Raw genomic sequence first — 16,185 nt, forward strand, 5'->3', positions numbered from 1 at the left:
TTGGGACAGAGAGAGAGCATGAACGGGGGAGGAGCAGAGAGAGAGGGAGACACAGAATCGGAAACAGGCTCCAGGCTCTGAGCCATCAGCCCAGAGCCTGATGCGGGGCTCAAACTCACGGACCGCGAGATCGTGACCTGGCTGAAGTCGGACGCTTAACCGACTGCGCCACCCAGGCGCCCCAATTTTAAAGATTAAAAATATCAGTTTATATAATAACCAAAAGCAACATGTGACCATTGGCTATATATTGAATCAAAAAAAAAAAAAATCCTATAAAGGTTATTTTGGAACAATAGGGAGATTTGAATATGGACTCTAAATTACATAGTATTAACATATCAATGTTAAATTTCTTCAGGAGTATGATGATGGCATTTTGATTATGTAAGAAAGTATCTTCTTTTTGAGATATTGCTGATGATCAGAAGTAAAGTGTCATGATACCTGCAACTTTCAAATGATTTTTAAAGAGTATGTAACATATAAAGATAGATAAAACATGTCAAAAAGTTATCAATTGGGAGCTCTTGGGTGGCTCAGTCGGTTAAGCGTCCAACCCTTGATTTCAGCTTAGGTCATGATCTCATGGTTTGTGCGTTTGAGCCCCACATCTGTGCTGTCAGTACAGAGCCTGCTTGGGATTCTCTTTCTCTGCCCCTCCTCTGCTTGCTCTCTTTCTCTCAAAATAAAAAAAAGTTATCAATTGGTAACTACTAGGTAGAAAGTATACAGATTTTCATTGTATCATACTTTCAACTTTTCTATAGATTTAAAAGTTTTTAAAATAAAATGCTGGGGAAAATATTACTATAATACCATAGCAACAACAAAAAATCAATCTCCACCACAAACTATAATCTTATTACAATACCTAATTTACAATTTGTCCACGGTATTTTTTTTAATGTTTATTTATTTACTTATTTTTGAGAGAGAGAGCGTGAGCGAGCAAGCAGGGGAGGGGGAGAGAAAGAGGGAGACAGAGAATCCCAAGCAGGCTTTGTGCTGTCAGTGCAGAGCCCAACACAGGGCTCGAAGTCACGAACCATGAGATCACAACCTGAGCTGAAATCAAGAGTCAAGATCCTTAACCGACTGAGCCACACGGGCACTCCCATCTTACTGGTTTTTAAGAGACGTATCAAAAATTCCCTAGGACTCCAAGTCATGAAAGGAAAGTCACTCCTACCGGCAAGTATGTGTTGCTTGTTGAAACATCTCCAGAAACACTTGGGGCAGCAGGCCCTTGCTTTTTTGCTTCTCTATCACCCAGCATGACAGCAATGGTCTCAGCAAGAGCTTCGTTCACAAAATGGCTAATCATGTCTGAATTCACAGGAACCCCAGCATCAACAAAAAGCTGGAGGGCACCATTGCTTGTTCCTTCCACTACAAAAAAAAAAAAAAAAAAAAAATGAAAGAATTTCAAAATAAGCATGTAAGAAACATACCTGCAATCCAAATCTTAATTCTTAAAATTTTAGAGATGCACACTGGGTGTTATATATAAGTGATGAATTCTACTTCTGAAACCAATATTACACTGTATGTTAACTAAAATTTAAATTAAAAAAAATTTAGAGATGCAAACATCTGTGTTTAAGGGGGTAGGAGGAAGAATAAAAATGAAAATACAAAATTATTTATTATAAAAGAGAATAAGATGACAACTTACATAATGAACATCCTTCCTAAACAAATCAAAAGAGTGAGGCAAACACCCAGGTGAAAACTTTACTCACATGGCCTCTTCCCTACCACTTCAGAATTTAGTGATGGAAAGGATTTGCAGTCACTTAAATGTTCTCATCTGAAAACAACTCACATTTATTTCCAAGAGTAGGGTAACAGGAAACCCTATGACAGATCTTGGCCAAAATACAAAGACACAATGACTTTGGGGGATTTTAGAGAAACAGTAGCTGCTTTATAAATATGAAAACAAACCTTCCTTCTTTATAGTTTCAGATACATCAGTTACCAGCACTACAGACTAAACCTACTCAAACTTGTATAGTGGTTTACATGCTTGATATCAGAAGCTATATAGGTAGGTATATTAATATTCCAAATAGGTAATACTTTTCATTTGTAAAAATGTTCATAAAATGCAGTAAAAAACTTCCTTAACAGACTTCACTAGATTTAAAGTGGCTATATTTCTAAAGCTCTGTGTAGAGAACATGTAAACAATGATCTATACAATTTGATGGAGATGTCATCTCTCCAAAGAGAACTTCTTAATTAGTACAACTAAGGCAGCAATATCCAGAATTCCCTAAAAAGTGAGTACAGGTGTTTTAGGATCATTTGTTGAAGGATAAGTAACAGCAATTTACTCTATAGTTACCATATTAAAGATTATCAAATTTCAAATTTATATTTGGCAGTATATGTAGATATATTTTTTCAGTTCTCATAATTTATTGTTTTAGCATGACCAGAAATCAGAACATCTCTGTTATAAAAGCCAAAAGCCCTACCCAGACGTAGGCAAAACAAAAACAAACACACATGCTTTTAAATAGAAGACAGTAGGATCTAAAAATCCAGTTTGGAAATTTTAAGATTTTCATCCAGGAAAACAAATTTCCTGGATAACTTTGTTGGTCATTTTTTTCTTCCTTCCAAAAAGTGATGAAAGAAAACCTGGGGTGGTAGCAGTGGAGGAAGCATTCAAATTATACTAAACAGGAAGAATTAGCCAAATGCAACAATCAGTTGTGTGGAGTGAAGTTAGAAAATTCTGTATTAATGTAAACAGAAACAAAGAAAGAGCAGGTTGGGTTAGAAAAATGAGATACATTTGGGATACGTCAAATTTGAGATGCCAGTGGAGCATCAAGTAGAATATTCATCAACAAACCAAACTGCAAGCTCACAGCCTAGATGTGTGGCTTAGGAGTCATCAACTGACCAAGGGTAACAAATGGCAAAAAGAGACTGAAAAAAAAAAAAACAAAACACAGAAAAGAAAGAAGACACAGCACAGAAACTTAGGGAAAATTTTTATTCAAGTAACAGGAAGAAAAAGATGAGGAATAAAGTCCTAGAGAAATTAAAAAGGTGGGAGGAACAAGAACAGAATAGATTCTAAGAAACCAAAACAAGGAGGACATTTTAAGAATTACAGGTGGTTGAGAGTGCTCATGCTAGAGCCACGTAGGAAGATAAGAATTTGGAAAAAAGGTTATTCTTAACAATCAAATTCTGTGAGAGAGGAGTTTCATTAGGGAAAGAGCAGAAAGCTCTGTAAGGACTAAAGACAAAGTGGCAGTGCGAAAGTAAAAGCTGTAAATATGGACTCAAGTCAAGGATTTAGGCAGTTAAAAGATAGTCTAGTCTATGGAGGAAGAAAAGTAGGTAATTCTGGATGGGAGAGAAGAGGGAAAAAAAGAGGTAATAATACATAGGAATGTTTAAAACAGAAGAACAACAAAGGTGGAGAATTTACACAATCCAATTTCAAGACTTATTTTTAAATTACAATGGGCACCTGTTGGGATGAGCACTGGGTGTTGTATGGAAACAAATTTGACAAGAAATTTCATATAATAAAAAAATAATAAATTACAATAATGTGTGTTATTGACATAAAAATAGACTTGCATATCAAGGGACAGAATAGAAAGCCTAGAAACAAATTCATACATATTTAGCCAACAGATTTTCAGCAAAAGTGTCAAGGCAATTCATCAGGGAAAGGATAATCTTTTCAACAAATAATGCTAGTAACATTAGACTTCCATATGCTGAAAAAAAAAATCTTTGTATATGGTATAAAGTAGGGATCAAAATTAACTCAAAATGTACCATAGAACTAAATGTATAGTCTGAAGCCATACATCTTCTGGAAGAAAAGATAGGAGAGAAAAGCTTACCGATCTTGAGAAAGATTCATAAGTAATATACCAAAAAAACCACAAACTATAAAAGGAAAGTTGATAAATTAAAATTCATCAAAATTAACCTTTTGGTTTTCAAAAGATAATGTTGAGAAAACAAAAAGGCAAGATAAACTAGAACGTATTTGCAAAATATATCCAACAAAGGACTTGTATCCAGAACAAATAAAGAACTTCTACAACTCACTAACAGGAAGAACACAAAACTCAATTTAAAAATGGGCCAAAGATTTAAAAAGACATTTCACCCAAGTGAGTATAGACATGGCAAATAAGCACATGAAACAATGTACATCATCAGTCATTAGGGAAATGCGCATAAAAATCACAATGAGCTATCTCTACATACTTACAGAATGTCCATAATTAAAAACACTAACAAGACCCAGTGGTGGTGAGGATGTGGAGTGAGTGGAGCGCTGAAACACTGCTGGTTGGGAATGCAAACTAAAACACCCTCTCTAAAGACATTTAGTAGTTTCTTACAAAGTTAAACATCTATTTGCCATATGACCAAGGGAAATTAAAAGATGTATCTAAAAAATATGCTTGGAAATATCCACATCAGAGCTTTATTTATAATAGTCCCAAACTAAAAGACTACAAATTTCCATCAACTGGTAAATTGATTAACAAATTATGTTACAGCCATATAATGTAGTATTACTACATACATAAAATGTGATTGTCAAGCATGATGCTAAATAAGGGCAGACACAAAAGACAACCTACTGTATGTTAACATACATATAAAAATCTAGAAAAGCCAAAAATACAGTAATAGAAGGCAGATCAGTGGTTGTTAGGGCCCAGGAGGCATGGAAAGGAGTTAGGAATGGACCATAAAGTGGCAATGAGGGAACTTTTTGGAATGATGTGTTTTTCTACATCATGATTATGTGGCTAATGTACAGTAGTGTTCTTTTATCAAAACTCATCAAACTGTACACTCAGAATTGGTGAATTTTATGGCAAGTAAACTATACCTCAAAAAAGCTGATAGAAAATGAGGCAGAAGATCAGGGGAAGAGGGGGAGGAGGAAAAGGAAGAAGAAGGAAGGGAAGAAGACAGAAGAAAAGGAAGAGGAAGGAGAATACGAAGAAGAGAATGATATAGGTTCCATAAAGAAAGAGGCTTGTTTATCCATTTAGTGAATACCTAAAGTCTTATTAGGTGTCAGTCAGAGGCTAGGCACTAAAGGAGAAACATCGGTAATCCTGAGTAATTAATAGTCTAGTAAGTGAGGCAGATATGTACACCAATCATAATCCAATCTGATAATTCCATAACAAAGATATATACAAAGTGCTATGGGAAATAACAGAGAGATTTGGGGTGGGAGGGATGGAGGGGTGGAACAATAATAATAATAATAATCTGAATGCTGCAGTATGAAATAAGGGGATGAGAGAACCTCCACTACAGAGAACAGGGAAGGGATTATTAGAAGGAAGAGCTTATCTTTTGTCAGCTGAAGACTACTTGACCTCTAAGATACATAAATCCACGACTTGAAGGTTTTATCCTTTAATAACAAAAAAATTTAAAAGATTCCATTTCACTTACCTATGTCAGAAGTCAATGGTTCACTTGCCTCACTGACTGAAGCACTGACATTAGCTATGGACTGTTGTTGGATTGGAAAGAGCCCAGAGATAATTCTTGACATTATTTCTTGTTCTACCCTGGGGGATAAAAGTTGAGGATTCCTAAATTTGATTGAAATGTATGAAGTGTTAGAAATACCACCCTTAAAAATAAACTTTACCCATGGACACTAACATTTACATATGAAAGTAGTGATTCTGAAAGTTGAATCTGGAGAGAAGAAATAAATCAAATATGTCTCCTAACAAAATAAACCACATGAAACAGAATCTCCATGTGGGAGATAGCTTTAAATTTGATTTAATGAACTTTCAGATTACTCTAATGAAAAGTTTAACAGACCTCCTAAAGTTATAATAAAGTTTAGGTCAAGAATTATCTGACATATCCTGTACCTAAAATGTTGGGTTCCCTACTTGGAAAGCACCCATATAAAACCACAGAAGATAAGAATTAGGAAAGAAGTCCAGCTGCCCCCTCTTCAAAGAAATAAATATATAGACTGCGATACAGGTCGTTTTCCTCTTTGAAAGTTAAGATAATTTATTTCCAAGATCACTTTTAGGAAGTAGAGAAAGAAGAGGAGGAAAAGGAAGGGGAACACAAGGACACTGCTTCTGTACATTTCTTTAGAGCAGCCAAGAGGCTGATATAAACTATTATTAAAGAAGTAATAGATATTCATTGTAGATAAATTAGAATATATGTAAAAGTTAAAAAAATAGATAAGGCTCACACATAATCTCAGATTCAGGGACAAACACAACTAACAATTTGGCATACTGGTTTTCAAATTTTTTCCTATGCACATTTATTTTTGAGGGAAGTCTTGTAATTATTAATATCTTTCAACATCACTAAATATTCTTGATTAATATCTTTCACTTTCATTAAATATTCTTCTAAATTTAATCTTGATAGCTATTACTATTCAGGTGTTTATTCCACAACTTCTTTAAGGTTTCTCACAGGTAAAAACAGGATAAAAATAGAGTTCCTAAGTTTACAGTAGTAACAAGCAGAATAATGCCTTGTTTATAGTAAACACTGTAGGTGCTAAGTAGCGTATGGTCTAGTAGCAGAACCATAATTATATCCTTAGGATAAATTTCTGGCAGTGAATCACTGGATTAAAGAATATGTACAGAGGCGCCTGGCTCATTTGGTGGAGCATGTAACTCTTAATCTTGGGGCTGTAAATTGGAGCCCACACTGAGTATAAAGATTATACTTTTTAAAAAATCTTAAAAAAGAAAAAAGAATATGTACATTTTTAAGGCTTTTGTTACTTAACAATAGCCTCTTTTGCCATAATAGAAAGCCAAAACATAAATATTCAAGAAAAGAAACAATACCTTCAACAACTAGTTAAAACCCTCACCTCACATCAAAGAGTTTACAGTAACTGTAGCAAAGGAAAGTTTAATAAACAAAAGAAAACAAGGAAGATTTCCAGCCAAAACTTAATACTTTATATTTCCTACTACGATTCTGTTCACACCAACACTACTGTAAACTCACCACTGAATTAAGCTATTTTCCAATGTTTCTTTTCTCTGAATTACTTTATCCAGAATATCAGTAGTGGGCTGAACAGTAGAAACAACTGGCGGAAAAGGAGGACCATTATATTTTGTAGAAACAACTTTAACACTTCTGTTAAACTCCAGAATTGGTTCAGAGTATTCTGGAATTTCATCGGGTTTTTCCTCTTCCTGGTAATAATAATAATAAAAATAAAACCTATAATATTTCTGTATCTGTTTAACATTTACTGGTGACAAGTACAGACAGGGAACTTAGGTCAGTGAATTAACCAACACTTCTACATTAATCAACCGCATTTCTAATTAGGTGGTATCATATTATTTATGATATATACACATTTGTCATACAGATCAAATTGAAGACCCTTAATTATACAATTATTTTAAAACCAAATGTTCATTTTAAGCAGTCATAAAACAAATTAGATAACATGGTTATTCCTGCATAAAACACTTCAAAATTTCCCTCTAGAAATTTATTAATTTATTATCATAATAAAACTGATGTTTCCAAATATAACTGCTTCTTCTTTCTGAAACTAAAAATTACATTTACATATGTAGGTAGGTTATCTTACACATTATTTGTACCATGACATCATGATCAAAGGACTCACTTATGAAATTTTTAAAATTTTCATTATGAAAATATCATATATGCTTAAAAGTACACAAAATAGTGCTTGTACACTGTATCTGTTATGTATAAATTACACATATCCCATTTATCTGTTCCCCAGCTTTAACAATTATCAACTCAGCTAAATTGTGTGATCTATACTCTCCATCTTCTTTACCCTTCACATAAAATTTTGAAATAAATCATAGATATCATTTTACCTATAAATAATTTAATATGAGTATCAAAAAAATTAGGACTCTTTAAAAATTCTAACTAGGGGCGCCTAGATGGCTCAGTCGGTTAAGCATCCAACTTAGGCTCAGGTCACGATCTCACAGCTTATGGATTCTATCCCCGTGTCGATATTAAAAAAAAAATTTTTTTTAAGAATATTAAGAGACCTGCAATGTATTAAAGTTTTTTGTTCCCTGGTATGTCTCCTCATGTGAACACCACATGAGTGTTTCAAAGACAAGAATCTTATTTATCTTTATATGTCTAAGGCCTAGCAAAGACATTTGACAACTATTTTTTTCAATGTACAAGTGAAAGGAATAGTTTTAGAAATAGCAAATGGTTTGGAGTTCAAAGACAAGTGTTCCTACCTTGGCTTTGCCACTTAGTAGTTGTGGGCTTCATTTCCTGATGGGAGGATATTTATTGAGTTACAATCTTAATTTAGTTATTTTGTTTGTTTATTTTTTAATGTTTATTTATTTTTGAGAAAGAAAGCACGAGTGGGGGAGCGGCAGAGAGAGGGAAACACAGAACCCAAAGCAGCTCCAGGCTCTGAGCTGTCAGCACAGAGCCCAAGGTGGGGCTCCAACCCAACTTTGATCAGCTGTCCAAAGATAAGGCTGGGAAACTAACACAGATCATCCAGCAGAAGGACGTGTAGATACAAGCTCTTCACGCTAGAATTCTAGCATTGGCTTAACCAACTGAGCCACCCAGATGCCCCATGATCTCTTAATATTCTAAAACAGGGTTTGATTTAATGATGAACAAAACTGGTCTTAGTTCTGAAAGTTCTGAAAGAAATATGAACAAATGTCTTTAAATTCTATTGACATATTATTATTCAAGCAGGTTCTATGATCTTTTCCCATCCATCATAGTTCACTTCCTCCTATTTTTCCCTTTCTCCTATTTTACCATTTCTATCATTTCTATAACTCTTCCTGTTATACGGGCTCTTCTCTTGGATTTTAGACCCCTCACAACTTTTTCCCTCAATATGAACTAACTGGTGACCTTGCCAATAATCCAGAAATCAAACAGATAAATGTAACAGAATAAAGAAAGGACAGATTGGAGGGAGGGAAGCCAAAGGAAATGGAATGGAGGAAGAAAACAGGAAGCAGGAGAGATGAGATATAGATGGGAAATAGCTGATAATCATTAAGTTTCCTTGAGGCAGCTAGGTGATCTAGATGAAGAGAACACTGTACTATACAATAATAACCGTAATTTTAAAGTAACATATATTTATCTAAAAAGTAAAGGGAAGTTTCTCAAAGCACTGTAACATAATATTGATAGTCAAAATATACTCAAACCATCAGGAACACGGCAAGGATGTGTCCTCTCACCAGTCCTTTTCAACATTGTACTAAGTCCTTGCTAACACAAATAGACAATAAAAGGAAATAAAAGGTATTGGGAAGGAAGAAATAAAACGATCTTTGTTTGCAAAGGAAATGATTGTCTATGCAGACATTCTATTGTCTACATAGACATGTCTATATAGATTAATCTATTTAGAACTAGAAGAAAAAACAACTCCTGGAACTAATAATTGATTATAACAAGTTTGCAGGATACAAGGTCAACATAAAAATATCAATCATTGTTCTATATGCCAACAATGAACAAGTGGAATCTGAAATTAAAAACAAATACCATTTACATAAGCATCCAAAAAAAAAAAAAAGAAATACTTTAGAATAAATCTAACAAAACATGTACAAGAACTATTTGAGGGAAAGTACAAAATTCTAATGAAGGAAATCAAACAAGAACTAAATCAATAAAGAGATATTATACTATGTTCTTAGATAGGAAGACTCAATATTGTCAGGATGTCAGTTATTCCCAACTTGATCTATATATTCAAAGCAATGCCAATAAAAATCTCAACAACTTATTATGTGGTTATCAACTGACTCCAAAATTTATACGGAGAGGCAATAGAACTAGAATAGCCAACACAATATTGAAGGAGAAGAATAAAGTTGGAGGACTGACACTATTCAACTTTAAGATTTACTATAAATCAATAGTAATCAGGAGAGTGTGGTATTGATGAAAGAACAGTCAAAGAGAAGAATGGAACAGAATAGAGAGCCCAAAAATAGAACCACATAAGTATAGTCAACCGATCTTTGACAAAGGAGCAAAGGCAATACAATGGAGCAAGGACAGTCTTTTCAACAAATAATACTGAACAACTGGACACCTACAGGGAAAAAAAAATGAATATAGACACAGACTTTATACCTTCCACAAAAATTAACTCAAAATGGATCCTAGACTAATTGTAAAACACAAAACTATAAAAGTCCTAGAAGAGAACATAGGAGAAAAATGAGATAACTGCGGGTATAGCAATGACTTTTTAGATATGCCACCAAAGGGATGATCCATGAAAGAAAAAATCAGCTGGACTTCATTCAAATTAAAAACTTCTGCTCTGTGAAAGACAACATCAAGAGAATAAGAAGACAAACTGCAAACTAGGAGAAAATATTTGCCAAAGGACAAATCTGATAAAGAACTCTTATTCAAAATATACAAAGAACTCTTAAAACTCAACAATTAGAAAACAACCCAATTTTGAAAATAGCACTCATCAAAGAAGATATGCAGATGGCAAATAAGCATATGAAAAGGTGCTCCACATCATATGTCATCAGAGAATACAAATTAAAACCACAATGAAATACCACTACATAAAATCTGGCCAAAATCCAGAATACTGACAGCATCAAATGCTGACAAGGATGTGCAGGTGCTGGTACAGGAAAATGGTACAGCTACTTTGGCAAACAGTTTAGTGACTTCTTATAAATCTGAACATACTTTTACCATACAATCCAGCAATCATCCTCCCTAATATTTACCCAAAGGAGTTGAAAACTTATGTCCACACAAAAATCTGCACACAGATGTTTACAGCAGCTTTATGCATAACTGCCAAAACTTAGAAGCAACCAAGATGTCCTTTAGTAGGTGAATAGGTAAATAAATGTGATATATACAAACAATGGAATATTATTCAAAACTAAAAAGAAATAAGCTACTAAGTCATGAAAACATGGAGGAAGCTTACATGCATATTACCAAGTAAAAGAGGACAATCTAAAAAGGCTACACACCATATGATTCTAAGTATATGATATTCTGGGAAAGGCAAAACTATGGAGACAATAAAAAGATCAGTGGTTGCCAAGGATTGGACATGAGTCAGGAAGGAAGGAACAGGTAGAACAGAAAGGATTTTAGGGCAGTGAAAATACTCTGTATGATACTATAATGACAGATACATTTGTTCAAGCCCATGAATATACATACATCATCAAGAGTAAACTCTAGGGTAAACTATGGACTTTGAGTGATTAAGATGTGTCAATGTAGGTTCATCAATTTTAACAAATGTTCCACTCTAGTGGGGGATGTTAATAGCAGGGGAGTCTATGCATGTGTGGGGGTAGAAGGTATATGGGAAATCTCTGTACTTCCCTCTTATTTTTGCAGTTTTAGTGAACCTAAAACTGCCCTAAAAAATAATAATAATAAAGCCTTTAAAGAAAAGATAATCATGTAAAAGAATGCTGGTAGAAAAATAATTTCTCATGGTTTCTAAGCTTTGTTACCTGTATGATATCAATTACTTCATCAAAGTTTGTTCCTGGAAACTTCACCTCTTCTTCATCTACCTTCATAAATTCTGAATTCTAAGAAAACATTTTTGAAAAGATTTTGTTGTGCTTAATATCTTTTTAATTCATGTATAATTTATCATATTTCTACCCACAACATAAACTTGTCATTTCATGGTCCTATTTTTAAATTTTAATATCCTGTTTAGAATTGATTTCATTAAGTAAATGAAATTCAAGATAGTCCTCAAGCCATCAAGTTTCATCTCAATAGCTATCAAAAATTAAATATAAGTTTCTGTCAATGACTCCACCAACAATGCAATTTAAGTCAATTGATAAAGTTGATAGGATTGTAATTTCTCTCCTAGAGTTAAACAAAGTGTTTATATGTTAGATATATAAGTACACATATATACACATTCACAAAAAGACAGATACAGAATCAAATGAATTAGATAGTTATTTTACAAATTTAGCCTCTAGGCTTCACTTGATATAATCCAGTCCCCAAAACCATATTAGCTCCTTCCTGAGAGCAGAATGATAAACAGTCCAAAAAATTATTTGTAATCATGTTTTAATAAACATCTGGTGAAAAAAATCACTGATGAAAAAATTCAATTAGGCATAATTGCCATTTAGGGTCAGTTCTACTTTACTATTTCGGATCATGAAAAATTGTTGGCGTTCTCCCTCTCCTTAAAATTGTATCCTTGGGGCGCCTGGGTGGTTCAGTCAGTTAAGCATCCGACTTCGGCTCAGGTCATGATCTCGCGGTCCATGAGTTTGAGCCCCGCATCAGGCTCTGTGCTGACAGCTCAGAGCCTGGAGCCTGCTTCACATTCTGTGTCTCCCTCTCTCTCTGACCCTCCCCCATTCATGCTGTCTTTCCCTGTCTCAAAAATAAATAAACGTTAAATAAATAAATAAATAAATAAATAAATAAATAAATAAATAAATAAATTGTATCCTTGATGACATTTGCTTACAATGGATGAAAGCTGGGGGAAATTACAGTATTATTTCACTGTATAGTAAAGTTAGAGCTTCATTATTCAATAGCAAATAAATACTAGGGAGAAATGCCAATTTTTGCATCGTATCAATACTATATTGAAAAAGCAACATCCCAAATCATGAACTCCAAACGTGACTATGAATTCACATTCAGGAACCTATAATTTAATTCCTTGTTTAAATCAAGTTTCTTCTCCAAAGAGATAGAAATCCTCTATTCATATATGAGAGTCTTACAACTTAAGTTACACATAAAAAGGTACGCTAAGGATTATCACTTTCACAGTGTTTATAAACACAAGGATCTTAAAACCAACTTCCTTTTTCAAGTTCATCAGCAATTCCAGATTAATTTTGAATCCTTTCTTTAAAACCAAAATTATTTTAATAGATTATAATTATAATGGGAGACTTTTCATGGAATAATATTAAACTCCATAGTCAGATATTACTCAAAACTATAAGATAAATTTCTGAATACCTGTACCCAGGTTTTCAGAGGAGGACATGCTTCTTTGGGACTAGTCAGGGATGAGTCGACATCAGCACTACCATTCGAAATGCTATCAATATCCACATTGGGTAACACCTGAAACGGAACATAACATCCAGTTTATCATTTTGACTCAAAAATTTGTCAATCTATACATTAATAACATATACTTTTTATTGTGAAGTCAATGCATGACAAATTTTTTGAGTTATGAAAGCATATTTTACAAAATTTAGAAAATAAAGGGGAACACACAAAATCCTACTATATTTTTTTAATGTTTATATTTGAGAGAGAGAGAGAGCAAGCAGGAAAGGGGCAGAGAGAGAGAGAAGCAGAGAATCCCAAGCAGGCTCCATGCTGTCAGTGCAGAGCTTGACATGGGGCTTGGACTCATGAACTGTAAGATTACGACCTGAGCTGAAATCAAGAGTCAGATGTTTAACCGACTGAGCCACCCAGGCACCTTCAAAATCCTAACACCTTAAATTATTTTCACTCTTCCTTTTATCTTTTTACTATGTACTCATGTATGGCTAAAATCTAACACAGTTTCATTTCTTTTTTTTTTTTTTTAATGTTTGTTTATTTTTGAGAGAGAGGGAAAGAGCACAAGCAGGGGAGGGGCAGAGAGAGAGGGGGACAGAGGATCTGAAGCCGGCTCTGTGCTGACAGCAGAGAGCCCAATGCAGAGCTCAAATTCATGAACTGTGAAATAATGACCTGAGCCAAAAGTTGGACGCTTAACCAACTGAGCCATCCAGGTGTCCCCAAAATAATTACATTTCTGATTTCTCATTCTAATTAAAATCATAAGCACCTTTCTTGATTCCGTAGAATCTTCATAATTATATATTTTTTAAGTTCATTTATTTATTTTTGAGAGAGAAAGAGACTACAAGCACAAGTTGGGGTGGGACTGAGAGAGAGGGAGAGAGACAATCCCAAACAGGCTCTGCACCGTTAGTGCAGAGCCCATTGTGGGGCTTAAAACCACAAACTGTGAGATGATGACCCGAGCTAAAATCAAGAGTTGGACACTTAGGGGCGCCTGGGTGGCGCAGTCGGTTAAGCGTCCGACTTCAGCCAGGTCACGATCTCGCGGTCCGTGAGTTCGAGCCCCGCGTCGGGCTCTGGGCCGATGGCTCAGAGCCTGGAGCCTGTTTCCCATTCTGTGTCTCCCTCTCTCTCTGCCCCTCCCCCGTTCATGCTCTGTCTCTCTCTGTCCCAAAAATAAATAAAAAACGTTGAAAAAAAAAAAAAAAGTTAAAAAAGAGTTGGACACTTAACTGACTGAGCCACCCAGCTCATAATTATATTTTAAATAACTCTGTATTTCAACAAATATACATGCCTTAATTATTTAACCACTTTTCTATTGGCAAACATTTAAGATATTACTAGTATTTCCACTATTATACATATCACCATAAAAAACTTCTTCATATATACAGGGTTTTTTTACCCCTAAACTTTGAATTATTTCATTATGCTAGATAGACAGAGACTAGATTAAATTCCGAAGTCACTGACCATAAATATTTAAAAGTCTCGGTAATTAATGCCAAAATGCAACCCAAACAAGTTCTATTTAATGTCATCAAAAACAGGGGTGCCTGGGTGGCTCAGTTGGTTAAGCATCCGAGTTGGCTCAGGTCTTGGCTCAAGTCATGATCTCCTGGTTCGTGAGTTTGAGCCCTGCCTGGGGCTCTCTGCTGACAGCTCGAAGCCTGGAGCCTGCTTAAGATTCTGTGTCTCCCTCTCTCTCTGTGTCTCCCCTACACACATTCTGTGTCTCTTTCTCTCAAAAATAAACATTAAAAAATTAATGTCATCAAAAACATAATTATGTTTTACCGCTTTGTCCAAATTAAATAATATAATTGTTTAAGTAATAAGTTTTTAAATGGAAGTATATCATTGTTATTTTAATTTGCATTATCTTGGTGACCAGAAAGATTGAAATTACTCATTTTCTTGGTTATAAACTGTATTTCCTTTTCTGTATTTATGTTCTTTGAATATTTCCAGATTTGCAACTGCTTTCTTATTAATTTATGCAAGTTTTCAGATTTAAAAATTGATCCTTTCTAGCATATTCCTTTCATCTATTCTCACTGTAGTTTTCCTTTTTGTATCGGAATTTTTTACATTAACTTCAGTTTTAGATTTTATAGATTCAAATCTATTCTTTTATCATATGTAAGTTTTCTTTTCTCATATCCAGACTTAACTTTAGCCTTGATAAAAATTCCATGCAATTATCTTCTAATTTTGTTGCTTTTATGTTTTACAGTTATACTTTCACCTATTGCCTATTTAGAATTCATGTGCCATACAGTAAGAGGTTAGAGTCTTAAACTGATCTATTTTCCACATTGTTAACTAATTATAAAATATAATATTCCGCTTACAAGAATCCTATTGCCCACTGATACATGAAGTATCTACCACATACTAGACTTTTTTTTTTTAATTTTTTTTATTTTTTTAAGTTTATTTATTTATTTATTTGACGCAGGGCTAGATCCCACGAACTATGAGATCATGACCTGAGCCAAGATCAAGAGTTGGACACATATATGCTAACAAACTTGGATGTAAATTTAAAAAATAAATTAAATAAAAATTAAAAATAAAAAAGAGGACACATAACTGACTGAGCCACCCAGAGCCTCTTTTTTAAATAACCAAAGCTATTATCTGAAATACTTCGTTATACAGGTTCAAATATCAAAATGATCCTTAAATCTTAAGTCATTAAATAGTATCAAGTCATTACATAATCATTAAGTAATATCAAATAAAATAATATATCGAATCATTAAATAATATCAAATATCAAAATGACCCTTAAGTTTAAACTAAAAAAAACAGACAAAAAAATAAAACTCATGCCTTGTGATGGGACTTTTTTAAATTACAATTTGACTTAAATTATATATTAGGAAGAATGGAAACTTGAATAATTAATCTTAACATATAAGTTCCCTTTCTATTCATTCAAATCTTGTATATATTTAAAGTCATACTCATTCTTTTAAAATTAATTATAATACACTCTTGAACTGTTCCCTTTGGAACATCATCATGTCATCTGGATAT

At 33.9% G+C, this 16,185-nt stretch overlaps 1 protein-coding gene across 8 annotated transcripts in view; it reads right to left on the reverse strand.

Moving 5' to 3' along the window:
- Positions 1-16,185, reverse strand: part of KIAA0586 (KIAA0586 ortholog) — a 114,329-nt gene that overhangs the window by 61,354 nt on the left and 36,790 nt on the right. For all 8 annotated transcript variants that reach the window (XM_086709646.1, XM_086709648.1, XM_086709645.1 and 5 more), the window contains 5 exons: positions 13,069-13,176; positions 11,562-11,642; positions 7,039-7,232; positions 5,476-5,594; positions 1,193-1,392 (listed from right to left, as the gene is read on the reverse strand). In XM_086709646.1, the coding sequence (XP_086565772.1) occupies positions 1,193-1,392; positions 5,476-5,594; positions 7,039-7,232; positions 11,562-11,642; positions 13,069-13,176 (702 nt within the window). The remainder of the gene's footprint in view (positions 1-1,192; positions 1,393-5,475; positions 5,595-7,038; positions 7,233-11,561; positions 11,643-13,068; positions 13,177-16,185) is intronic.

This window comes from Puma concolor, chromosome B3, assembly GCF_028749965.1.
Source record: "Puma concolor isolate L17-30 chromosome B3, mPumCon1.1.hap2, whole genome shotgun sequence".
NCBI classification, from domain to species: Eukaryota; Metazoa; Chordata; class Mammalia; order Carnivora; family Felidae; genus Puma; species Puma concolor.